Consider the following 27,441-nt stretch of genomic DNA (forward strand, 5'->3'; position numbering starts at 1 on the left):
TACACCAACATTCAGAAATTTTCTAATATGTAGAGAGTTCAGAATCAATTTGTTGCTTAAAAATCTGAATTTGCATTCTTTTTTGGTGGAAAAAAGAGAAATGGGATCTTATTTATAGCATATAAACTTCAGGAAAATATTTCCACTATATTTCACAAAGTTCCATAGTTATTACAATTACAAAAAATTGCTGGTAAAGAATTACCACTGGAGGCTGTAGGTCTGTCAGTGGAGTGGAAACAAAACTACTATATATGTATTGTTGAAATAAAACAGAATAATAAAACACTATTGGGAAACCCATTTCAGCAGTCAGTAGGAAAAAGAATATATGCAATTACAATTTCAGAAAAATAATCTGAAACAACTGTTATTTCAGGTTTAATTTGTTCTACATAATGCAGCCTGTGCCAAAAAGATCAATCTAGTTTATTAAGTGCTTACCAAGAACACATGCACACACCCATAATATCTAAACAAGCATTTCACAAATTAGTGAGAACAGAAAACATTATTACACTGTATGAGACATATCACGATTCTGAATAAAGCAAGCAAAAAACTAAGATTAGTATTTCACAGAAAATTAACTCTTCTTTCATAAAGAAGAATGTGCTTTGTTTTAATCACAGACTCTTGTCTGGAAGTGCTTACTCCAGTTCTACAGAACTGCAGGAATTACTGCAAGCCCTGAATATAAAATTTCTCTTCAGCCCTAAAGGAATGGTGTTTGAAAACTGAGCCACAAAGAGACTAGTCTTGTAGTCAAAGACAGTGAAGGGAAATGTCCTCTGGTGAGAAGAAGGCTAAACAGAAAACTTCTTCACTAAGCCAATGGCTCAAGTTCAGGAGATTTAAGCTGAGCAATGCATGTTCTTGTATGACTTGAACACAAGTGGGACTACCAGACTCTGCCGAATAATCACAGGTACATTCTCCACTTCATTTTTCTATCGACCTTCTTCCCAAACATCGCAGCTAAGCTCATGAAGTACTATAAATTTGATACTTACCCTTTGTAAGTTAATTTAGGTGCTTGTTTGGCAGAAAATACTGCAGTCAGCAACGTAAGCAATAAATCGCAGTGGCAGATTTTTCAAAATCAATTTCCTAATGTACATCCCAACCCATGGGCTGCTGAAGTGCACTGGTAAGACATGGCTTTTATTTAATGTCTCAAGAACCATGTGGAGCTCAACTGAGCAAGTAAGGATACATATTGAATCATTCATGATTAAGACAATAAAAAGCAATTCAAGTAAGGTGACATATAAACATACTTTAAGCCTGTCACTTGAGGAAGTTGATGTTTTTTGTTAATATTGACTTCTACCATCAAGTAGGGGAACAGAAATGCACAGCCTAGAGATCACCATAGTCCTTCAGTTGTTCAGGCTGCCGCCACATAGCAAGCTGCATCCTGCCCTGCCCTGCCACAAGCACCTGCAGAGCATCCAGAAGAAAGGCTGCAAGCGGAACTTGAAATGGCAGAGACTGGCTTCAATTTCCCTTCCTGAAAGGCTGCAGGAAAAACTTGCTGAAAAAGCAGACAGAAATGAGTAAGGGGACACTGCCACAGGAGGTGCTGTTTCCATCAGTAGAGTTTTGAAGTCCTCTGTAAGGTACTATCTCTTCACCTACCAGCAATCCTCAGCATTTCACAGCAACACTTGTTTTGTGAAATACGGCCTCATAGCATAGGGCAGAACAGTTTCCACCACTCTCTACTAACTGAAGGAATCTGATTTCATAGTTCAAAAAAAACCCCAAAAAACCCCCCTTGTTTTTAAGCTTATAAACCTGTAGTATCACAGTAAGGCAGCTGCAGCTCCAAGTTCAGTTTCTTGCATCTGTCCCCTAGCTGCAATTAGGTCCATACAAAACACAGCAGCACATGCACAACCACCAGTCTCATACTACTCAATTCCCACCCTCACACACCTCTCCAAAGAGTCTGACCATAGTTCTTCTGCGCCTGCTGGAAATGACACAAGCTGGTCTGAGCCTACCCTTGCAACTAAATGCATACAGTGATAGTAGTGCACAGTTTTAATTTAATTGGATGCAGAAAGTCCCCTATTTATTTACATCACAAGTTCGTACTTTGTTTCTCAGGGGTAGGAGGAAAAATAGTCTGAACAAAGTACTGCAGATCAGTAGTTCCAATATGTGCATCATGAAAACCCACAAAAAAAACCCCAAAAACGGTAAGAGATAGTCAAAGTCAGCTCTCAGTAGGTTTATGTTTAACTTCATTTATTTAACTGTATTTAACTTCCTTGGAAAAATATTAATGAGGCAGCATTCAGGAAATGAAAACCTCTAGCAGGTGAATCTAAAAGAAACCATGCTTTTAAAATTTACATATACAGTGCTTAGGAAAGGGGGTTCTGACACTTTTTTAAAATGTTACTGCAAAATAAATGCTAAAATAATTTTCCCTCTACAAAACGGAGCTGTCAGTGTCCACTTCTGATCCCCACTAGCTCTTACCTTTCATTTACAAATACACAGAAAGAAAGACTCAAAAGTAGCTGTAGGCACCCATTACCCTAGATCCACTCTCTGTATTTTGGCTACAGTGCTTACTCTGGAGCAGTATGCTCCAAATGTTGATCACTGAGCATCTGATATGCTATCATGGCTGAAAACTGCAAAGATTGTGTCAGATTTCCAGTTACATCTACAAAGTTGTACTTTCAGTCTTGAAGCTTGCAGAAAACCCTGCAACCAATGGTAACATGTAAGAGTCTGACAAAAAAAGGAAGAAAATTCAGTTTCTCCAGCCACTGTTGCATTGTTCCAGGTTTTAATGAACTACATAAAGCTGATCAATGAACTTACAAAAGCAGCAATCAGAACTCCCCCTTAAAAACAGGAATTGCAGCATGACTGCCTAACTTTATTTATTTTCTTCCAGATTCATGTGGAGGCCAGGAATCAGCCCTTCTGTATCAGGAACAAGGTTACTTCTTCTCTTCTACCTCTGGTTTCCTTTGCTTTCCTGCCTCAGTCTTCCAGGTCACCAAAGGTGGAGCCCCTAATAGCCTGTCTGATTCATTGATAATCACACTTGATTATGTTTGCTTCCAGAAAAGATAAATACTAGGAATCAGCACACTGATCTATTCAGTGGACTTCTAAGGTCTGGTTACAAGAATTCTTACAGTGTTTGAAAACTTGTTAATATTTCACCTTCAGTCTCTCACCTCTTCTTCCTACCCATCAATTTCATGCCACTTGGTGAATACCTATCAATTAGATTAAGAAATCCAGCAAAAAAACCTGGTATTTAAGGGAAAAGTAGTCTCCACAAAGGAAACAACACTTTTAACTCCTTTTCCACTGTGACAACCTGTTGTACTATAAAAATGAATAATACTTAGATGCAATTTCTGTAGATTAAGGTAACAGGTTACTGTATTTTACATAATTTGACATAAGACAAAATCCCTGTTCCTTTTAAGCCAGTACACAAAAGTGTGATATTAACAACACCCCAAAAGAGATGAAAGAATAGTGCAGTGGATTTTACAGTAATACTTCAATTTTGGACCCTTGCAACGACACAAATTCAAATAAGGCATGTTACTTCCACTTGGTTTAAAAATTGAGATGGTATGACACCTGTTAATTCTCTCTGAAGATAAATAAATGTTTCATAGTCCTTGGTGGTATTAATCTAGCCCCAGTTTCTGGAATAAAGGGATCATCTAAGAATCAGATTGCATTTAAGACACCTTTCTCCCTTTCCCACCTAAAGAGCTCTTTTTTTTTTTTTTTTTTTAATCAAAACTCAACATGTAAAAATTCTTTAAAATACTAATGGTGTTTAACTAGGGCACATTTTCTTTTAGTCTGAATTTAAATGCAAATTTCAACTTCAGGTGCTGACTCATTATTTCCTCATGCTTTGAGATGGCAAAAATCCACATTCCTACTGAAGCACTAGCCCTGAACTTCCACACTGCAGCACCCTAGGAGGAACCATCACCAGCCTTGTCACTCAGGGCTTACACCATACCACATACAATGACACAGCCAGTCAGGATCCCCATTCCTTTTCTCTCGAGCAGGTTGCCCTGAGAGTAAGAGAGGCAGTACAGCGGAGCTGGCGCACTGAACGCATTCATCCAACGAGACTGGAAGTTCCAGCATTTCACACATCTCTCCTGCCACTCAGATAATCCTGATTAATATTCATATTTTTTAAGTAAAACACTTGCTGTGATGACTAGCTCAATGGAAAGGGATTCTTGATGCAGCAGAATGCTGCTTTCCTGACAGCAACAGCAAAAAAAAAAGTCTGTAAATCTGACTCCTATTGAGGAGAAAATATTGACATGAATTGTCATTGCTCATAATTTCAACCATCGTGGATCGTAACTATCTCTGCTGAAAATAACTATTAGGATTTCAGGATTTCTGCAGCTGGGGTTTCTTGCTATTTTTCCGCAAAGTGAAGGAGGACAAGGAAAGAACAGGTAATTTCAACCTCCAATATGAACATCTAACAAGTGGTAGTTTCACTAGTAAAGTACATCTAAAATAATCAGGCAGAAAAATATTCTCTTTTTAGCCTTCCTAAGAAGACACATTTGCAAAGCAAATGCTAGGGCATTTGTAAGACATGAGTGCTTAATATGTTCAGGATATGTCCAAGACAGCTGGATACACTAATTACATCTTGACGTTCAATTCATTTGAATGGCATTCCCCCATTAAAACTCCTGCCAGGACAGACTTGGAGTCAAGCAACACTAAATGGCATTTATCTTTAAATTACATCATCATTATTGAAGCTTTCAAATATCCTTCATTAAAGAGGGATTCCAACATAAAATACATTTTTTAAAAACACGGTTTAAGAACATGCCATAAAAACAGAACAGGAGGCATGGAGCAAAGGAGAACTCTCCGGTTGGGAAATGCACATTTCACGAAACCTTTTCTAGTACTGTAACTCCCTGTGAGATCACACTTTGTTTGGAGAGGTACTATGAACTGCATTAATTTCAGACAAATGCTCAAGATGCACCATATGTTAAGTGCACTTTGCATCATGCTGCACCTACAGACTTTAATAAAAACCTCTAGAATGTGGAAGTATGTCAACTGTAAGCAAATGAAAGGGGTAAACAACTCTGTAGATTAACCATGCAATAATAACACCACCACATTTCTCCTTAAATGTGTTCTTACCATAAAAGGCATCAAACAGGATTCCTTCATGGAGTTGGTCCAATTTCACATCCATGACCCCCCTATAAAGATGACTGAGCCAGAAATATGGATTATGCACCCACCAATTATGTTGAATCTGCTCTTGAGATAGAGAGAAGGCTTTTGCTGTAGCTTCACATGCACTTTAAATTGGCATAAAAACAGGCACTGGAGAGGCTCCCCCCTAATCCAGCTACTCCTGCTCACACCCCCCTCATACTGCTAGCATTTTTGTGGCTATGTGGTGAACTAAGCAATAAACCTAACTAATCTAGTTAAAACCCAGCCCCACCCTCCAAAATTATCTTTTTTTTTTTAAATACAAGCCTCATCCCAGAACCCATTTTACCACAGGGTTAACCCAAATGTGGGATTCTCCCTTTCATTATCAATATCTTCTGCTCTCTTGAAGTGCACAGAAAACTTTACAGTCCCAGACACACAAAATCTCTACGCTGAGATTTTTTGTGAACACTCCTTCGAGTCAGAAAACAAGAGCACTGCTAAGAGATCAAACCACCCAGCAGCACTTCTGGCAAGCTGCTCATCCTGTAGATGATATCACACCCAGATACCAGTAGTTCTCTGGGCATGAGAAGGCACTCCGTTTCACTTCCTCCACTACCCTGCAACCAAGGCAAATTGCTATTAACCACATTCTAAACTTTTCACCTCTTGGGTTAGCACAAAGATCTGGTTTAGCTGCCAGTTTCAACCAGTCTTGAGAGTCACCTGTTAGATCATCTGGTAAACCAAATCACCAAAACCCAATTGCATAGTGAATTAAAAACAATAAATAAATAAAAACTAGTGTACATTACTGGTGGATGTACTAGCTCAGTAGTGGTCAGATGAAGAAATTAAATGCTGTAGTCAAAACTGTGAAAAAAGTACACTCATAAAACAATGTGGGTTTTTTTCAGTTACACCAGACAGCATGACAGACAGCAAAACCATATTTCCATGCCTGGATTTTTGTTTGTTTGGTTGGTTTTTTAATGGATCTCTGGCTTTTTGCCATGGAGTAATACTATGTTTTACCAAAATGCAGTCTCTGGGCTTGTTAATTTCATATTTAGTTTGCTAAATCTGTAATCTTGCCACCCTTTTAATCAAAAAGGTTTCAGGCAAGCATTTATTTGAAGAACACTCATTCAAATCCTAACATTTTTAGCCACAAAAATACACAGAGGTTGTATCTGTTTTGGTTTATGAGAATATGTTTTGCAGAAACTATTATGATTATTTCTTTTCATTACAGCAGCTTCTCATGACAATTAGAGGTTTCGTTGTGCTATTCTGTTTGCATTAGAAGTTGCCAGAATACATGAAAGGAAACCTTAAAATCACTGAACTATCTACTGACTGTTTGCAACTGTTTTGTGTAATATTGCTATCTCTTTTTTCACAAAGACAACAGAAAAAGCTGGGGAGACAAGGAAGGGAAATAGGTTTGATGACTGGTGGATAGCTCAGACTGTGTTTCATTTTTGTGAGCTTGAGTGAAGATAAAAGATTAAGTTGGAAAATATTAACCTTTAACATAAAGGGGAGGCAGTTCAAAATGACTTATTTCATTATTGAAATAAGTCAGTTTTCACTGCTGTAACATACCATGTTGTGAAGGTGAAAGCAAAGGAATAAGAAGTGAGAAAAAGTTTATTTTTTAACAGTCATTGACAAGGGATACAGTGAATTTACCATCACAAGAATAACTTCAGCTTATGAACACAAAACTGAAGTTGCCTTAAACTATCTGCAGAACTGCTCAAGAAGTTGGAGAAATACTCAGCACAGTAAAACCTTGCCGAATTCTCAGGACCTGAGCAAGTCTGTTCAATGGTGGTTAAAGCACACCTGTGAGTACTTCAGTCATGCTCTTGAACACCATCCACACGCACCAAAAAGCACTTTAACTCTGTACCTGTAAACAAAGTTTTAAAAAAAGATGCCATTTTCTGCCAATGCAGCTCAAGCAACAAAATTACCCTTGATATCCACCACAGAACCTGTGTAGATCTCATTTGATATGGTTGCATATTAGGCTTTCTCCGACTCTCCTGGCTAAGCTAGACTGTACACTGACAGATATTACAGTCTTGCTAAATTCACAGCTCTTCTGCCATCAAAATTGGCACTCTTCTGAGGAATGCTAACCAAGAAAGAATGCATGGCTAGAGAAAGTAACATTACCATCTAAATCCCACTGCTTCACCGAAGTGGAAAAGCACAGCAGTGTTTCACTGGAGAGCACCAGATATCAAACCTCCCTCCTATATTATGCTGAAGGCAGCCCTCAGACTAGTACTTCTTTTCCAAAGTCCAACTTCCATCTATGCTTAAACTACATTTACAGCTTCTCACATCTGTGAGGTATTCATACACTGAGGAGTGAAGACTCAACAAAAGCTGTGATCCTCATTCCTGAATATTAAGCTGGTTTGCCTAAACTTTTGACAATTCACATTGCCATTATGTACCTTCAGCCTCTGCAACAAAAATATCAAGAAAGAGCCTTGTACAGATTTGTTGTTTAATAGGCAGGTAGAAATTTAAATGAGGTTAAAAAGAGACTGGGAAACTAGCTACTTTAGATCTACACCAAAGAGCCTACCTCAGAATAATTCTGCACAGAATAGTTTAACAGTTCTGGTATTTTCCCTAACTTTACAATGTAATTGATTGTACCAGAGAATCAAGATCCTACCATGCTGCAGCCACCACAGATACAGCAACTAGCATCACCTCTTGCATTTGCCAAGGTCTGGGCATGCTGGAAGAAGGCAGGGGCATGCTACCACAAGGTAAGAGACTTTGTTCTGTTTTTTCAAATAAAAAAAAAAAATCCCACCATGTAAAGTAGTGTTATCCCATTTTCCAGATGGAGAATAGAGGCTGAGAAGATAAGTTACCATGGGCAAACTTCCTTAATAAAAATCAAAGCATTGACTGCGTTTCCACTGAAAGGTACATCACCAGGGCACATTAATTGCAGCTGGGGTGGAAAAGACAGCAGAATTCACATGGGAGGCAAAAGGAGGACAGAAGTGTCTTGGGAAAAAGCATCCTGCCCCAAGCATCTTATAATCTAGAAAGATAAACACAGCCACTTCTAAGTGACTCCCAGGTAATTAGATCTCACCTCCCATTTCTTAACATACCGCTCTCCAAACACTTCTCTGTGGTAACGGCTATGCTTCAGGAAATAGCATTACTTCCAGTTCCCAGACAGAGAACTGAAGCACTGAAAGCCAGAGTTCAAGTCTGCAGAAGGTATGTAATGGAATAGCTAAAAACACCTAAGCAGACTAGACATGTATTTCAGGCAGAAAGTCAGCAACAGATAAATGCTTGGTAAGATTTTCAAGAATTCCTAGGCACAGGGGGCACCTACCCATACCTATAGGTATGTAAATGTACCTTTGGATCTTCAGAAAAAAAGTCACATCAAATATAAAGGCTGGAACACCACAAGACTTTAGGCATTAAAATCCCAAACTACAGCCTTCACCGCCTTACCTCCTCACTCAGGAATGATGCAGTGCTTAAGTCACCAGAAATGCACACAGTACCCATTTCCATCACTTGAGCTCCCCATTAACCCGGCTGAGACCCCTTTCCAGACATGTTCAGAAGAGTCTTTGGCTCGACAAAATCAAACCCTTTGGAGTCCAACTCACAATTAAGCCTTTCAAACACCCTTCCCCTCCCCCCCCTGCAGCTCCCCCAGCTCAATGCTTCTCCACCCATATCCCCCAGGGAGCTGAGAACCACTGCCAGAATTATTCCCACATACATCACATTTTTAAAAAAAAACAACAAAACAACAAGATGGAGAACAGAGATGACTTCTATGTAACACCTTAGTGGCTGAAGAGTTTAATCAGTGCATTATATACATAACTTTAATTCTTTCTTTTCTTCTCCTTAGTACCTCCTAGGAGAACACCCTGTCTAACAGGCTTCTCTGAACTCTGGGAAGGAAATATTCCCAGTTCTTCCACTGGAGAAGGAAAGTCCCTTTTCCAGTCCCTGCTTAGAATCGCCACATGAAAAATGACCATGGGCTAAAGCATGTAAATGGGTTTGGGGCATGGACTGCAACCTAACTCAACTGCTTCCAGCTGGTTAGAGTTTCCAGAGCAACAGCACAGCACACATCTCTCCTCTTTCAGCTCTACTGAACCATTAAGGGTCTCATGCATACCAGACAGCTTTCTGCTGGGTATCCTGGTCATTCTCCTGGGAGAGGAGAAACATGGGTCTTGCTAGTAGACAGAAAAGTAGCTGAACTGAGATGAACCAAGAGTGTTGCCTTCTCCAGCCTTTTTGTTTGTTTCTTATTTAAGAAAAATCCACACTGTGCTTACATTTTAAAATAAACTTTTGGAGAGGTGTCACTCTCCAAAAAGTGATTCTTAGTCTACCGAGCCAAGGCAGCATGTCCTGGCAGCACCAGATTTGGCGCCTCAGCCTTCATGCAAGTGAGAGATTTAAGACACACTCACAACCTCAACATTTCCCTCTGAGCTACCCTCAGGTATGTGCTGGAGTTCTTTGGCTATGTGCTGAATCACTTAATTCACCCCACGCACCACAAGAATCACTCTGCCCTCATTCAGCTGGCCCTGCAGCCTGGTGGTGCAAAAGCACCCACAGCATCGCTCCTGTCTCACTGCACACAGTGTCCAAAGTAGCTTGTCCAAGGTCTCACAGGAAGCCTTTGACAGCATAGTCCAGAAACTTGCACCTGAATCCCCCCAGCCCCAGACCTTGGCAGCTACACCTCATCCACCTGGGAGTTTTCTGCTTTGCTTCACATTAATACAATGAGGTGTTTCCTGTGTCTACAGACTTTCAGGCTTTCCAGGTTCTATCGCAGGCTTAAACAAATCTCATGACCCTTAATACAGTGCGTACTTACACCAGCATTTTTCTTTAAAAATGTGTAAATTAAGATTATCCCAGGATTCTTCTCACACCCACAAAAAAAGACTTGTTAAAAATCAATGCTTTAGAAAAAAACCACACCCAAGTTCCCGGCAGAAAACAGAGCTAAGTAAAAAGCAACTAAACAAAGGACAACATATCATCATTTTGTACATTTGCAAGGCTTATATGTCCATTTGGCTGAAGACATATTCAACAAAATGTTGCATATGCAATGAATCTGGACATTTGTATCTGCAAAGTCTTACATCTTTCAGATGTAGGTAGGTTTTGAAAACAATAGCAAAGCTGCTAATGTTAGTTTGCTGAGCATCTTGTATACATGTTTGAAAACTCATCTTTTCAAAGTTGAAGAAACCTACAACCCCAGAAAAAACACACCCCACATGTGTGCTTGTGCGGGCTCTATTTTTGTACAATCTTGCGTTGATGTTGCTCTTTACATCTCTATCTACATGATCAAATCCAAGAACAATTGTCATTCTCAGTAAATGTGGGTTTAGAAAAAATGGCAGAAACAAGCCATTTCCAGAAATTTCCAGGATGCCACAGACACAGAATTGTAAGACTTTTTCTTATGCTGCCAACAAGTGAAACAGAATGCATGTTTTGGTGTCACCAGTCTGCAGAGATAAACAACAGAACATTATGAGGGGGAAAAGAAGTGTTTTGTAGAGATGCACAGAAAATGTCTTCCTCCTCATGTTGTCCATGCTAAAGACATATTATTAGCTTTTTTTTCCTTAACAGATGTCTCTAGAAGCACATGGAAGAGGAGAGATGCAAAGGCAGCACAACATCACTATTGAATGAATTAAACCAAGAGCTTATACATGATTTTCAAGAGTAACCTCCATATTCACATACGGACAAATACATAACAAGTAACTGACATAAAAAGCCCTCTGATATTTGGAGAAGTTGGTGCCTCTTCCACCAATAGTGTTTTAGAGCAACAAATAAGCAAAACCTCTCATCAATGCTTGAATTTTTTTGTTGTTGCAGTTGTTGTTTAGGTCAAGACTGCAAAAGAAAACATACAGTTTGTCCCCACACATCAAGAAGTACTGATAAAACCTGCAAATAAACAACATGGTCAGGCTGCAACAGTTTTCTGCAACAAGGACAGAAAGCCTACTGGTTAAACCGAGTATAAGAATACACAATCTATCCTTTGTTAACACACTGACACAAACATACGGGTTATATTTTATGCACAAAGTCTTTCCAATCTTCTTGTGTTATTCAAACACTATGGACTGATATTTTAAGAAGAGGCACCCACTTTGTATCTGGTCACATGCTTTATAAAATTACAGAAAGCAGACAGTAGTGGTGTTGTAGCTGACTCTCTTTTACACACCAGCACAGTGCCATCTTTCAAAGGGGGCACTGTGTAAGTGGATGGTTGTCATACAGAGGGAATGGTACTGCCGGGAAATAGGAGATGTGAGAAGAAAACCAATTAATGAGCTTCCTCCAATCATTCCTTGTTCTCTGCCTCCTCCCTCTAACCAAAAATCCAGTGTGTTTTCTCTTTGGTTTCCTTCTCCAAATGTTATCACAAGACCAGCCCCCTCCATTTCCAACTTCCACCTCCACATCCAAACAACAAGAGTAGCAGGCAGGAGGACAACTCAAGTATCTTTAGCATTACCTCCTGGAAACCTCTGGGTCATAAGAACAAAGAAAATCCCACAGCAGTTAAGGCACTGCTGGACCTCGTGACACAGCAGACAAGGGTTTGGAAGGGGCCCTCTTCCCTCCACAGCAAATACATATTCATTTAATATTCTGTGACTCTCTAGAGCCTCTCATCTAATAATGGATGTTAACAAATTAAAACTTAAATCACTCTCTGTCATGTAAATATCATCACCATTTCAGCGAGGGAGACAGAGGCACAGAAATGTTAAGAGACTGTCACAAAGTGCCCCAGGGTGTAAGCTTGCAGTCAGAGAAACCACAACTGACAATGTCACATGCTTTAAATTAAAAATGGCCTCTTCCCCAGACCCAAGGCAGTCAAGCCCCTGGGTAGGCACCTGCAGGTATCCAGAGCAGGAAACAGAGCAGGTACCAACGCTGACTTTTCGCTGCAAACCCACGGTGCTTCACCAAGGTTAGGTATCACGCTCACGCCCCTTCATCCTGCCATTGCAACAGAAACCCAGCAGAGCCCCACATCCCTCTCAAAGCCAAAACCACAACATAGCTTGGCTCAGCTGCTCGATTCAAATGCCCATGTGGAACCCACGCTGCCACCTCAAGCAGCCAGATGACGGCTGGTCCACCTCAGCCCTAGCACAGCATCTCCCAAAGCAGGCAGGAAGCCATTCAGAGACACTGCCAGAGCTACGGACAGAAACCAGTCCCTGCGCAGACCGCAGCGACGCAGCTTTCATGAAAACACACACACAAGCATTGCCAGGTCCAATCGTGGCTCCTTCCCCAAGCCTCAGGCAGGCTGCACTACAGTGCTTTTGTTTCCCTTGCACTTGTTAATAGGACAACTTAACAGGAAAACACCACTGTGTTCTCAAAACAAAGTCTAGAAGTGTTTCAGCTGTGAGGAATGGCTGAAAACTCCTTATTCATCCTGTGAAAGGTTAGAAATAAGAAAAAGTGGTTGTCCCAGATAAAAATTTTCCTCAATGCTTGCTCTACTTTCCCCATGGCTTTAAAAAGTAAAATTTGAATCAAATGCTAAATAGGAGTAACAGGTTGACCATTGAACAGAAGTTAATAAGACACACAGGTTAACCGGATATCCAAATATTTTAACCTGGAAGCCCTCAGTTAGCTGCCTGTGTTACAAAGGATGAGTAAATATGAAGTGCCCCCTCTCCCACCAAAAAACAAAGAGACAGGAGAAAGAAAAAGAGCAATCAAAATGCCACCTTCTCCCTCAACCCCCACCTACAACCACACTCAAAGTTGCCTTATGATTAATTTTAAATAATGCTGTCATGTTAACATGGTAAATGACAGCTTCAGCCATTAAGCAACTGTCAAGAAGAACATCCTGTAACCCAGACTTTCCAAACACTGAGATTTATGCACCATCACACAAGCCTGCTCTGAGCCACTGCAAGGAAGGGCCTGAGGATCCCACCACTGCGCCAGCTCAGTGGGCTTCAGTTACCTGCTCTTCCCTTATCTCCTGCTAAGCCTGTCATTGTAACCCCATGGATATCCCATAATGGGTTTTGAGGAAGCTCTCTGCCTTGAGGACACAACAGACCCCGACTAGACCTTCTCGCTGTGGTTCTTGGGTTTAAACTTGTCAGCATTAAATTTCAATAGCATCTGCCGTCACTGCCTACAGCTACCACAATGTTTTATTAAGTATTTGCAGAGCATGTCTTGGCCCTCCTGCATTTTGGTTTGTTGATTTTGGGTTCAAAGTCAGGAAAGACAACAGGAAAGGGGCCCCTTTGCTTTCCAAAGTACTCTTCTGCCATAGTAAATCTGCATCACTAGCTACACCTGTAGTTGAAACCCAGGTGATGTCTCAGCAACAGCCTCACCATGCCCTCTACACAGTGCTACTCAGTCCTAAGGGCAATCATTTCTCTCCAGGGTAAACCAGGATGGGGTCACAGACAGGTTTTCACATTCCCAAATTCTGCAACCAAGACACTAAGAGAAGCCACGCACATAAGCAGACAAGAGTAAATACAAGAGAAGTTTATTGTATTTAAGATGGGATAAAGAGCAGCTTTTAAAAAATTAATGCTCTCAGTGATCTCAGTGTGCACAACATGCACACAGTACACGACATGACACATGCCAAACAAAATCTAGTGGCAGGACCTATTGTTATGCAGATTCTTTATAGCACGAAGAGGACAGATTTTGACTTCTGCTCAACTGTGAGATGCTCTGCTGAGGTTTTTAAACAAACACAAGAAAAAAGAAAAGCATACATTCTTATTGCCAATGTTCAACATCCAAAACATAACAGCGAAAAGTTTTCCTCCTTTGAAGAAGTTGAATCCCTTCCAGCAAATGTCAGAAATCTCTGGCAGTGTAAGATCCTGCAAAGAAAGCATTTAAGTAGACCAAAAGACAGAGGCCACTCAAAACTGTGTCCTGTGTTTCCTCTTCTAACACATAAAGGGGAATTACCACCAGCATATCTGTGCCATTTTACAATATATAATTCAGAAAAAAACCCTATGATATATAATCCAAAAAACTTAAGAAGCAATTCCAGAAATAATAATAATAATTATTATTATTATTTAGGAGAGTACAGTTCATGCATTTTCCGAGAATAGGAAATTATGACAAAAGTTGCCAGCTCTATTTCATATCCAGCTCCCTTGACTTCATCATGAATCTTGGGATTTTTCACTCCTTACTTGCAAAGAACAATTATAGAAGAATACTGGAGGAAAAACTAAGAAGCACAAGCCAAGCACAGTCTGACAGCTTAAAATTAAAATGGAAATAAAAATACCCCCAAATTTATTACTTTTATCTCATGATTAATTTTAAGCCAATCTCATGATTTTCTGGGGGATGGGCATGATTTAACATCCGGCACTGACAATACAGCATACCACACAAATACATAACCATAAAGAGACCAATTCAGGTTTACTGCTGGGGACTATAACTTCCACTTGCCTGACATTTGCACATTTAAACGTCTTAGCCATAACACCACAGTGTTCAATACCAGAGCATTACGTACCTGTCCTGGGCTAGGAAAGATGATTCCTTATGTCTAAATGCTATCCACGCAGGCAACAAAGCACTGTTTAGAGTTCTATTTACTATTTGTGACATATTTCAGTTATATTTAAAAAGCACTATTAAAAAACCAAAAAAACCCCAAAAACTTATGTACATCAGCTTCTGACATCATGCCAGAATGCTTCTGCTACGGTGAACTACAGAGCTTGTGCCACCACAAAGAGGAACAGTATCAAGGGAAAAAATTCACAGAAGTAGTACTTTAAGGTACCAGTGGAATTGTAAAAATATCATCTTGAACAAAGACAAAACCTTTAAAAACATACAGATAAAGAGACACAAATAAACACTCTCAAAACCAGTTCATATTTTTGTATTTTAAAATAAAGATTAATTTTTAATTCAAACGTTGTATTTCCTTCATAGAATAGCATTTCTCGAGTATGGATAGGTTCAGCTTAAAGTATACTGTCATCTGTTAGTTAATACAAGTATGGGTTTATACAGCCTGTGTTTCACATCCCCATCTTTGTTCTGCTCCTGTAGTGCCTTCTGGCTAAATAGGTTTTTTGAAAGTCAGTAGTAACAGATATGCTTGATCTGCAGACAGCAAAAGAAGTGACTTCCGTAACAATTATAATGGCACTGTTCACAAACTGGCCCACGTCTGTGATGAACTCAGTTCTCTATTAGCTTCACAAATAGTACATCACATCTCATTAAAGAAAAGGGAAAAAAAAAAGAAAGAAAAAAAGTAAGCCCAGTTTGAGGACTCTGGCTTCTCAATGTTTGACAGCCTTGGTGTTAAAAGTCACAAATTGTTTCCCAGCTTTAATGCACCAAGTCCACAATATATACTGTAGCTGGCCTGTGTAAGCACCCCTTCCCTTTTTGTAACCTAAACCAAAATCAGAATCCCTGCCTCCAGGAGCTTACAATGGCAATTATTTCACATGCCTGAATCTTTAAGTTATTTCAGTTGCCAAGCCAAGCAGCCAAACATTTTCAAGCCAGATTTACAATCGCCTCTGCAGCCTTAATTCTACTTTCATAATGTCTATTTTGTGCACTGAAAGAGGTCCTCTAGGAAAACTGGTAATGAGATCAGTGAGTGTATAACTAAAACCTGCACCACAATGCACATACACAATCGGGCAGGATCAAGCTTACACAAATGCTGTAAAGCTTGGGCATCCCAGCATCCTGATATCCACTTCGAAACCCATCTGCTAATTAATGTTTTTTTCCTGTGCTGAATGACCTCAGCACTTCTTTTTTGCCCCCAAAAGGAAGGCAAGTCTCATCACACCAAATGGTGCACAACTTACTATATACAAAATGGTGACACAGCTTCCCTCTCCTGGTGGGTACCAAGTTCTGACTGTTCAGCAGGAGCCCTATGGCAGAGTTGTATTTCCAGCCACACTGGCTGACCCAAAGAGCTGGAGGTGGGCTTCCCGCTGCTGCCCCAAAGCAGCTGGGGGTTCTCACCAGAAAGGTGTCCCTTTTGGCAAGTTTCTTGCATTTATAAAAAAAAAAAAAAGCAGAATTTTTTTATAGGGAAAAGTGTTAGGCAACCCTAACTACAGGGTCACCACTGCCCCCCTCTGTAATTACAAGTGAGCCCATAAACTGACACCGTCAGTGAGACAGCATCACAGCAATTAGCATCTTTCAAAGACAGAAAAATGCTTTTATGTGTAAGCACTGTAGAGCACAGCCTTTTGCCAGTAAAAACAGAGCATATGTCTTAATTTAAAATTTGCTCAGCATGTTTTGTGCTACTTCCTGTGTCTTAAGCATCTGTCTGAACTGCCAAAACAAGTGGGAGAGAATGACGCTTTCCTTTGCCTATAAACAGCAAAAACAGGGTGAAATGCAAGTTCTTCTCCTCATGCAAGTTATTCTGCAATTGCGGGGGAAAGGTTATTTCAACAGTAACTTGTGGAGATGTGGCAACAACCAACTTTCAGTAATTAACAGGATCTCTCCACAGGAAGGCTGTCTAACATCTGTATCATGAGGAAAAGAAAGCACACACTCTTGTTTCAGAACTTAGCAGCTATTACCAAGTAAAACGCTTCTGGTTTAACCGCAGAGTAATAAATTTTCTAACTTTTCACAATCTTCTAAGCTTTTCTGCTGGCTTCAGAGGCTAAATAACCTAAAACTGGGACAAACAAGCCTCAGCTGTCAAACTGATTTGACAGCCTATTTTTTACATTTTGCGACTTTGATGGAAAAGCCACTTGTTTTTCTCTTCCTCCTTAACAGTCCTGTGTGAGCTGCAGTCTTCAAGATTTTACTTCTAATCTCTCTCATTTTGAAGTTTTCCAGTTCAGTTCTGACTACCCACTGCCTGTATCTCTATTAAACCTTTCCTACTGTTTATAATGGAGAACAAATTCAGTTGGTATAATTTTAGCTGGCTCTCCAGGTATTCTTCAAATGGAAGACAATATACACTCAACTACTGAATGTGTTAAAAATAAAAAGTGCACATATGCATGCACACACATTCATGCTGAGCCCAGACCACTACCAAAAAAAAAAAGGGGGGGGGGGGGGGGGGGGGGGGGGAACAAGGACTATTTTTCTGTTACACAGGTAGTGCATATACAAACCACTTCTCTGTGATATATGCATTTTATGGCCATGAAGATGAAAAATGCTCAAAACTCAGCCCTAAATTAAACAAATTGATTCTCATCTTTACCCCTTTACCAAAATAATTTACTAGGGCTTAAGAAGCCAGCAGACTCAAGGCTGGGGTGTCATTACAGCCCATACATTAACTGAGTAAGCAATAAATCTCCCCTTACTCTCCACACTACTTTCTTAAATAGCTCACTGTAAAGCCCCAACCTAATTAAAAACAGCTTTCTTGGCAACAGTGCCCTTGATTTCACTTATTTACACATTAACTGCAGCCTCCGTTTGCCCAATCCAGTCTATTCCGTGTACCACGCAGGGCCTTTTATCTGCCCTGGACAGCATTTTCTCCAGCAGATGAAGTAGATGCCAATTGATTTGCTGTCGAGCATGGTAAATTAATAGCAACAAATTGCTGAGGGCCCCATCTCGCTGCTCCACCATGCTTCGGCAGTTTTGCTTTATTTGCTCCATGATGGGCAGCAGTCAGGCCTCTTCAAGTCAATTTCTTCTTAACAACCTGCAATACTTTTCAATGGTGAAAATAGAGCCGTTCCTTGTAAGTCAGAAATCAATATCCTATTGCCCTTAGAAAATGCTAAACAAGCAGTATTGGCAATCCACTTGGTACTAGAGGGTATCAGATATAATGCAAATCCATACTGCTTCCCTCCTCGCAGTTATTACAGTTTGCTAAAAGGTTCCTAATGCCATTTATCATCATTTACCATCGACTACTGCAGCTATGATTATGATATCCTATCAGCTAGCAGAGCCCTTTCATTTCTATCCAATTAATATTTTAGCAGCACTCAAATGGTTGTTGCCCAAGTCTTGTAATAAAATTTACATGGATTGCACGATTTTATTTTTTTTTACTGTGATCTTAAAAAGTAATTTCATTTATTTTTTAATACAAGCTTCTTAAAAGACCTGAATTTTCTTTCAAAAATGCTGAAATCCAACATTCTAGCATGTGAATTAGTTCAAAGACAGAGTACTAACCAAAAAGACCAACTCAGAATTTATCTATTGCCATCGCCAAAAAGCATAACTGAAGTAAAAAGTAAATGCTGTATCCTATTTATGCCTTCCATCAGTCCCATTCACAAATATCTGTTGTCTCTAGCCAAATACAGACACTTATTTTAAGCAATACTTAGAATTCTGAATTAAAACCTTCAGCAACCATATTTGATTACAGCAATTCAAAGAAACTTAACATAACATTAAACCAGCATAATTTCAGAAATTAAACCAAATGACCACACCAAGTAGCAATAGTATATTAGAAAAACAGCAGCACATCAACTGTTCATTCATAAATTGGCTGAGCCTCTTAAAAACAAATTTTAAAAAAAGCAACTTAGTAAGAAATGGGCATCTTCAGACCACACCCATAACATTCATATTTATGCAAATATTGAAATTTTAAACTGCAGGGAAATACCTGCTCATACCGCAACTCAAAAAACCCCAAGTCAATGCCTTTTTTTTTTTCCCCGGAATGCGTATTTTGAAGCTCTATTGATCCTAGTACAGAAATACCAAAAATTAGCTTAGCGTTTTAGGCTATAACACTACATGTCACAACATACCCCATACTTGTCTGTAAAAAAAAATACAATTGACTAATTCTACCAGCCTAATGCTATTTACTCAGTTACCAAAATTTAAATTAATTATGTTCTCAAACATAATTGTTAAAAATTGGCAACATTATGCAGGCTTAATTAAGATTAAATCCAATTTACTAAATGTACTTTAATTGGTACTAATTACATTAGCTTTCCTTTCAGAATGACAAATTCCCCATAGGTTTCACTTTAATAGTCTTCTATCAAAATCAACACAGGATGACTGATGATGAGCATCACATGAGGTGTAGGAAAAAAGAGATGCTCTTCCCTCCTTCTCCCCCTCACCAGACACACAGGCACACTCACTACCGCTGCTCTCTGCACGTTTATCCTTTTATCAATTTGCTAAGTCACAGAGTCATGACTCCATCACAGCCATCATCTTCTGTTCCAGTGAAAAATTTCTCAAAAATAAATACTCTGTGGCTGGGAGCAGCCAAGAAGAACAGAAGCTTTAAAAGAAAAATACACAAAGGTTTCAAATATCAGGGCCACCAATTACTAGGGTACTTCCAAGGACTCCAGGGAGTCCTGCTCTTGAACCCTTTGAGACGCAAATCTAATAAGTGAATAAGCCTAACCTGATCTTGAGAACTAGGCCCAATTACGCCGAAGGGCAACTTCACTGCATTATTGCCTGCTTTCCATTACAAGGGCATCCAGTGAGTACATCTGGAAAAGAACCTGAGAGGAACCAAGGCTGTCTGCCCAGAAAAAACAAATAAAGACAGATATGCCTCTGTGCTTACAGTGAAAAAAAGAAAGAAAATATAATAAGTAGGTGGTTTGCAGGGCTGTCTGTATTTCATAATGTGATAAACTGCCCTCAGGATTTTTGATATGATTGAATTTAGAAAGCGCGGGGGGAGGGGGGGGGGCAGGGTGGAGAGAAAAACGGTGAATTGCTCAATTTCAGCTGAGTAAAATTTGAAGATGGAAGAGAAGGGAATTTAAGGTGGAAGACTAAAGAAGCTTTGCACACACCAAATGAAACAATCAGCACTGTCTATATAATATACCAAATTGGACCCTAACGCTGTGATCATAAAGCAAGACAGAAAATAATCTGCAACTGCTGAAGCAAGAGGAAAAAGGGGGGAAAAAAAACCCCAAACACTATGTCAATAGAAGGGGAGACATAAGATACAAAATTTATATCAGATTTAAGAACGATAGCAAGAAAGTTCCTTAGCTGAAGGTAATTTGAACCAATATCTGACAAAATTGTGTTTTGCATGAGAGTACAATATTTAAAGTACTAATTTTAACAGACTGAACAGTAATGGAAAAAAGTGTTTAATTAAACCCCAGTCCTTTGTAATCCCACACTTAGTGGTAACTAAGTATTATTTCTCCAGAATATCACTGACTACTCCATGGCCATAACTGTATACAATTTCGCAAGTAAAGCATTTAGAAATTAAAAGTTAGAAGGGCTTTTGCTATGGGTTTTTTCCCCCCTGCTTAGAACAATTTAATTACACATTGCCCTTGTAAGCAAATTCTGTCCCACAGAATTTTGTGCAGTCAATGTAGGTCTACATATAACTAACTGCTGTAAAACCAGGTTACACAGAAATATGAACAAGTCTGACTGCATTGCTTGCTTTCAAACAGCTCTAAGAATTTGCTACGCCGGTCGCCCGTAAGCAGTCTGGTCTTTGTGAATCACTTCCATACCTACTACTTTACTGACTGGGGGAGGCGGGGTTCTTTTGGGTTTTGTGTGTGTTTTTCTTTTTTTAAATGGGACCTAAAACCATCTGGCTATTCATTTGAGAACACATTCAACACCTCTGAGAGGCAGTGTCTCGTCTTTCCACCTGCACCCGTGACCTGAATCAGGTCCAGAGAGTCACCACACACGTGTGATCTGATCAGCAGCAAGCACAGCCTTTTTCACTCAACCATCTGTTAAACACACTTGTTGAGTCTTCACGATACCTGCAAGGAGGACATCTGAATTTATATATACCTGTAAAGTAACATGTACGTACAAGTTTTCATAAGTTTGGAACTGCAGATGGCAAAACACTTTGAGGCAGCAAATCCCACTGTCTTTGCATTCCATGCAGTGCAAATGGCCCTAATCAGTACTGTGGCACTGTGATGCTAATGGAATACAAAATATAATAAATAATACAAAAAAAACATTTGACTTGTATGTCTGCTCTCAACAAGATAAAGAAATCCTATTTCCACAACCCAGAGAAGTTCTAAATCCCTAACTGAACAGAAATGTGTACAAACCAATCTTCAGATGGTCTTTCTTCTCCCATCCAACCATTTCCTTATTTCTGCTGTTTACACTCCCCAGCAACCCTGGCAAATCGCTCAACCATTTGCTAAAATGAGTTGTCAGTATTAAACTCCACCATATAAAACTTTCCTCACTGGAAAATTCATTCTCCTCTAGAGAAAGTTAAAAACACATATTATTGAATAAGAAATTCTGGTTTATACTACCTGCTCCATCTGACTAATCTGCTAATCTTGGCCTAAGTGCTAGACTTCAAGGCATGAAACCGACAGCCGCCCTCCAGTACCTAAAGGGGGCCTACAAGAAGCCCAGAGAGGGATTTTTTACAAGGGCACACAGTGAAAGGACAAGAGGGAATGGCTTTAAACAGAAAGAAGGCAGATTTAGTTTAGATATTAGGAAGAAATTTTTTTACTGTGAGGATGGTGAGACACCCGAACAGGTAGCCCTGAGGAGCTGAGGATGACCCCTCCCTGGCAGTGTTCAGGGCCAGGCTGGACAGGGCTTTGAGCAACCTTCTCTTAGTGGAAGGTGTCCCTGCCCATGGCAGGGATGTTGGAAGTAGATGGGTCTTTAAGGTCCCTTCCAACCCAAACCATTTTATGATTCTACACTAACACAGAAAGCTCATTTATTCCTTTATGCCTGAGGTTCTAAGACACTGGTTTTGGGCTAAGGTCCCTAAGGGAAACAGGAACATGGCTGTACATCAATTGCTTTTGCAGCTCCAGTTTAAATCAGTTCAGGTTAACAGAAGAGAACAGTCTTTTCAACACATAAATACAACGCCCTCGACATCTGATATGCATTTGTGATGTAACTATCATCCCAAAAAGTAAAGCCCAAAGGTTCAAGGTCAGACAGATCTGAAGGTACAACCCATATACCCATCCCTAATGACATACAACCTCCCCGTGCAGAACAGGACCACTTGCACATATGGAAACTGCATGTGGCAAGTCAACCGAGTAATGTACAACTGGTAGCTGAGACCACAACCTACAGAGAGCCCATATACCATACACAAGATGGAACTTTCAGGGCCAGGTTAAGTACGAAAAATTTTCCAATGCACTCAAGCATGCAATTAAAGCAAGTCACACACAACAGACATTCATTTTAAAACTGATGGGAAAAATTACACAGAGCATTCTTACACAAAACAAATTATCTACCTACCTGTTTATGCATCTCTATATTCAGCCCATAGGACATCTCATAGTACTAAGAAAGAAGAAAATTCCTCTGTTAGACCTTGCAATTGTGAAAACTATTCCAAAATTCACTTTGACTCAAATGTCATCTGTACAAAGACATACAGACTAAAACACTTATTGGCCTTGAAGAGCTGGAATTAGAAAGAGCATTTCACAGCAACCTTTTTTTATTTTCTTTTTTGGGGCTTTTTTGCTTTATCTACATTGTTTCCTGTTAAATTTACAAAGAACAGCCAAAACACAAGGAAAAAACAGACAACAAAAAAAATCACAAAAAGGAATCACAACAACAGTTAAAGATTAGAAGCAGAAAAAAGCCACACAGAAAATGCTCAGAATTGTATTCCTTAGCACACCAAAAAAAACACCCACCTGAAGTGCTTGAAGCCAGAGACATCATTGATTTATATGCGTGTAACAGACAGGTTATTCAGTATTTTAAATAAAAAACACAAAGAAGCTGCAATTAAATAGCAGGCATGCAAAAAAATGAAAGAGCATGGCAATTCAGAGCCAAAGCAGATACACCGATCTAAGTATGCCCTGTTGTGCCTGAGTATTGCAAGGAAAACTCAGTTCAGTCCGTAACGTTAGTACCAAACAATCTCCAAGACTTAGGCATATTGGGCGACTTAGGCATATAAGGCACAAGAAAGGCAACTGTGAGCCTTAATGTTTGCTTGTGCTCTTGGTTAAGAGCTTTTCAAGGTTATTTACTCTTTCTGTGAATACAAAAATTGTTATTTGTCATGTACACATGGGACACAGCTAATCCTTCATTGATGTACAAGAGAACAGAGAGCAAGAGCTCCTCTGGAGTTACCATGATCCATCACGCAATTATGTATTTAGAGATGTCTTTCTACGCATGTTACTTAACCAGGCAGACCACAGCCACTGAGGAAATCCCTTTCACAGCTGACAACCCTGCCATCCTGAATTCAGTGAAACAATGAACCAGCTGCCCAGGTGCAACAGTTCTTCTAGGAAGCAGGCTTTGAGTTTGTATGCATATATGTCTAATTTTTGCTTATTCCCATCACATTAAAAATGTTATCCCAAACCATTTTACAGAGATCATTGGGAGATCTCAGCAAAGTGAAAACATCATCCCCAGGTACGCTATGGAAGTTGTACACAGCTTTAAAGAGCTGACAAGTAATCTGCTAGCATTTGGAAGAAATATCCCCAATTACTTCAAAGGTTAAAAAGGAGGTTTTGCACAGAAACTAACCACTGCAAACAAGTTAAAATTCCCTGAAATTAAGGATTTATAATGGAAGCACTGAAGTCACCTCAACAACAGCACTGCTACTATAATCTTGCTGTTCGCCTCCAGCAACCCGAATATATTTCGGTCTCTGCGTACCAAGCTAATAGACATTTTGAATTTGTTACGCAGCTTGCTTACCATGACATAATGCCGCTGCATCTCTGTCTTCTCACTGGCCAGTTTTTCACATTCTAGCTTTAAACTGTTCAAGACATAAAAAGGAAAAAGCATGGATACTTCATAGCACAAAACTGGCATTCTTCTGAGCACAGGTTACTCCCCTTTTCAAGCATTTCTCCAACACAGGGATAGAAATGTGTACTCCAGCTCTTGCTTGGGAGTTCAGGGTGGGGTTTGTAATTTTCTTCCTTCGAGAGATACTTTGCAACATCCTCATCTCCTAAGTGAACTGCACGCAGTATACAGGAGAGTATTTTTCTCTGACAAACTGGTTGACAAGAAGCAGCACGGGGGGGGGGGGGTTCATACCTGTGACACTTAAGCTTGAGAAGCCACTTACAAATCCACAATTTGGTTTTCACAATTTTTATTTAGATGAGTTTCAGAAACACCTCTTCCTTTCACTGAACCCACAAAGGAATGAAACACTTATCACAACTTCAAGGAGCAAAAAGTTGCTGGATTTTACTATTTATTTTTTTTTTGTCTGTGCTGCTACTGATGATAGAACTGCAAGGAAAATACTGCAGGTAATTTTTTTTAAGGAATACCATGGTAAACATGAACACCTCCGCCGGTTTTTTTGTTTGTTTTCAGAAGCCCGCTAGGCAATCCTGCCAGAATTCACTTGTCACTTTGAGGACACAGCGCTCTTCCACCTAAGGATAATGAAATAGCTCGCCGCCTCACTTCCAGGTTATCAGCACTTGACATGTCAATGAAAGGCGCGAGGGGGCCGAGCCAAGACAAGATGTGCGTCCTGAGCGGCATTTTGAAGAAAAGCAGAAGACGAGCGCAGCCATCCACATATTTGTCCATCAACCCCACCCCACCCACTCCAAAAAAATCCAACAATAAAAAAAACCCACCACAAGCCGTACAAACTGGAGCGTGGGGAAAGCAAGAAAAAGCGCTGGCACCGCTCGGTTCGGGGCCCCGACAGCCCCTCGCCCCGCGGGCCGGTAGCGGCGGCGGGATGCGGCGGGTGGCCCTGGTGCGTCCGCCCCGCGCCCGCGCTCCGCTGGGCTGTCCCGGCGCCCCCCCCGCCCCCCCCCCCCCAGGCACCGGCGGTGGAAAGCGGCGAGAAGCGAGCCCGCTCGTGGAAAGTAGACAGCGTTACCTGTGGTACTGAGCCTGCAAAAACTGAAACTCCTCCTTAATCCGATCGCAGGACTCGGAAATGGTGAATTTAAAGGGCTGCGCTGGCTGGTGAGGAGCCTGCAAGCAAGCAACAGCAGGTCTTTTAATCGCCCCTGTCGCTCGCCCACCCGCCCGCGGCTCCCGCCGCCCTCCCGCTCTCCATCCCCCGCCGCGGCCATCGCTCCCGGGCTCCGCGGAGGCGCAGCCGCCGGACCCCCACCCGCCCGGAGGTAGCGGCGCGGTGCCCGAAGCGCCCCGGGCTGCCGCCCCGACGGGGCTGACGGCGGTGCGCCGCCGCCGCGCCGCCGCCGCGGGGGGAGGCGTCGCCCGCTCAGCACCCCCGCACCGGCCGCAGCCACCGGACGCGGGGTGGGCGCCGGGCCTGCCCCGCACCGGGCCGGCCCCGCACCGGGCGGGGGCAACTCGGAGGAGCCAACCCCGGCGCGGGGCGGCGGCAGCGGCGCGGCGGACAACAATAAGAAAATGGCTACAACTCCGCGGTGCCCGCGCCGGAGCGCTGCCCGCGGGGCTGCCGCCGCCACTCACCGGGTGCCGGGTCTGCGGGTACATCTTGCTCAGGTCGCGGATCATCCACGCCGCTTCGGGGGGCGCTGGCGGCCGGAGCGGCGGGGATCAGGGCTGCAGGCGCGGCGGCAGCGACGGTGGGCAGGGACGCCCCGGCCCCGCCGCCCCGGGGCTGGCGGGGTACCGCCGGCAGCAGCGAGGCGCGGCGGCGACGTCCGCGGCGCGCGGGGGGCCGCTGCCACATCCCCCGGGGGCGGTCAGCGGGCGGCGCCGACCGGCTCTCCCGAGCGCCGGCGCTCCGCGGGCTCCGGCGGGCTGCGACCCCCGTGCGGCGGCGGGCGAGGAGGAGGCGGAGGAGGGCGGGGAAAGCCCCTTCGCCGGCGCCGGTGCGCGCTCCGCCAGAGATCCCCGCCGGCAGTTTTCTCCCCTTCTGCAAAACTTTTACTGCTGCCGCGGCTCTCCCGGCGCCGAGCGGAGCGGGGCGCCCCGGCGGGGAGGCGGCTGGGGCGGGCGGGCGGACGGCTGCCCGGCTGCCCTGCGGGGCGCTGCCGCCGCGGAGGTGCGGTGCGATGCCCTTTTGTGTGGTGGGGCCGGTCCTCGCTCCTACCGACCGGACCGCATCTCCTCCGCCAGCGCTGCGCGGCCGCTCTCTTTTTGTTCTTTTTGGTTGTTCTGGGTTGTTTTGGCTTTTTTTTAATTAGAAAAAAAATCAAAAAGAGAGCGCGGAAGATGAAGGAGCAGACGCGGTCCGGGCTGATTTATTTACGTCTTTTTGTTTTCTTTTTTTCCCCTCCTCGCCTTTCGAAACTCTGGGAAGTGGCGGCGGCAGCGGCGGCGCCGCGCGGAGCAAAACGGAGCCCCGCGCCCGGCTCGGCTCTGCGACTCGACTCGGCTCGGCCCTGCCCGGCCCTGCCCAGCCCAGCCTGGCCCGCCGCCGCCGCCGCTCCTCCGCGCCGCTCCCACAGCACGCTCTGGCGAGGTGACTCCTTTGACCAAATTTAGCGGCGGCTCGTCGTTAGCATTCTGATACATATTCACGGCAGCCGGAAGGCCGCCGCCCGCGGGGCACCCTGGGAGCCGCAGTCCTGCCGGCGCCCCCCGCTCCCCGCCCTGCCCGCACACCGCCGCGCCCGGGACTTCTCCTCCCGTCGGGCACCGCGGCACCGCCCCCACCCGCGCGCCCCTCCGCCGCTCCGCCCATGAAGGGCGTCGCCGGCGACCAATCGGCGGCGGCCGCACATTAATCGCCGTTCTGTATTAATGCCCATCATTTCGCCGCTGACAAATGGGCAGACGGGTTCGGGGAGGACGGGCGGGGGGATGGGCCCGGGCTCGGCCCCCACGTGGGAGCCTGACGCCACGCGGGCCCGCAGCCAATCAGGCGGCTCCTGCCTGCCTCTCCGCTCCCGTTTGCCCGCCGCCCGAGGTGGAGCCTCGAGATCGCTGGCGTTCCGCGGCGCCGGCGTTCGAACAGGGGAAACATTTGTTCAGCCGTCAATCAAAGTAACGTGGGACGGTGTCGGCTGTCGCTGCCGCCGCCGCTGCTCCCGCCGCCTCCTCCGCGCGGGGCGGTGGCGCGGGGGGCGGTGGGGGGCGCCCGCCCCCGCCTCGCGCCCCGCCCGCGGCCACCACTGGCCGCCCGCGCCGCCAGGGACGCGCGCTAACCAGGGGGCAACG

The 27,441-nt window shown here is 42.9% G+C and overlaps 1 protein-coding gene across 8 annotated transcripts in view; it reads right to left on the minus strand.

Annotated features, from left to right (window-relative positions):
- LOC101912817 (transducin-like enhancer protein 4) overlaps positions 1–26,707 on the minus strand; it is a 98,243-nt gene extending 71,536 nt beyond the window's left edge. For 4 of the 8 annotated variants that reach the window (XM_055790557.1, XM_055790556.1, XM_055790553.1 and 1 more), the window contains exons 1-4: positions 25,786–26,704; positions 25,220–25,317; positions 24,058–24,121; positions 22,609–22,653 (exon numbers count right to left, since the gene is read on the minus strand). In XM_055790557.1, coding sequence (XP_055646532.1) covers positions 22,609–22,653; positions 24,058–24,121; positions 25,220–25,317; positions 25,786–25,830 — 252 coding nt within the window. In that variant the 5' untranslated portion in view covers positions 25,831–26,704. Of the gene's footprint in view, positions 1–22,608; positions 22,654–24,057; positions 24,127–25,219; positions 25,318–25,459; positions 25,748–25,785 lie in introns of those variants that run through there. The other 4 variants (XM_055790559.1, XM_055790558.1, XM_055790555.1 and 1 more) reach the window with 3 other exon arrangements.
- Positions 26,708–27,441: the final 734 nt, after the last annotated feature.

Source organism: Falco peregrinus, chromosome Z, assembly GCF_023634155.1.
Source record: "Falco peregrinus isolate bFalPer1 chromosome Z, bFalPer1.pri, whole genome shotgun sequence".
NCBI classification, from domain to species: Eukaryota; Metazoa; Chordata; class Aves; order Falconiformes; family Falconidae; genus Falco; species Falco peregrinus.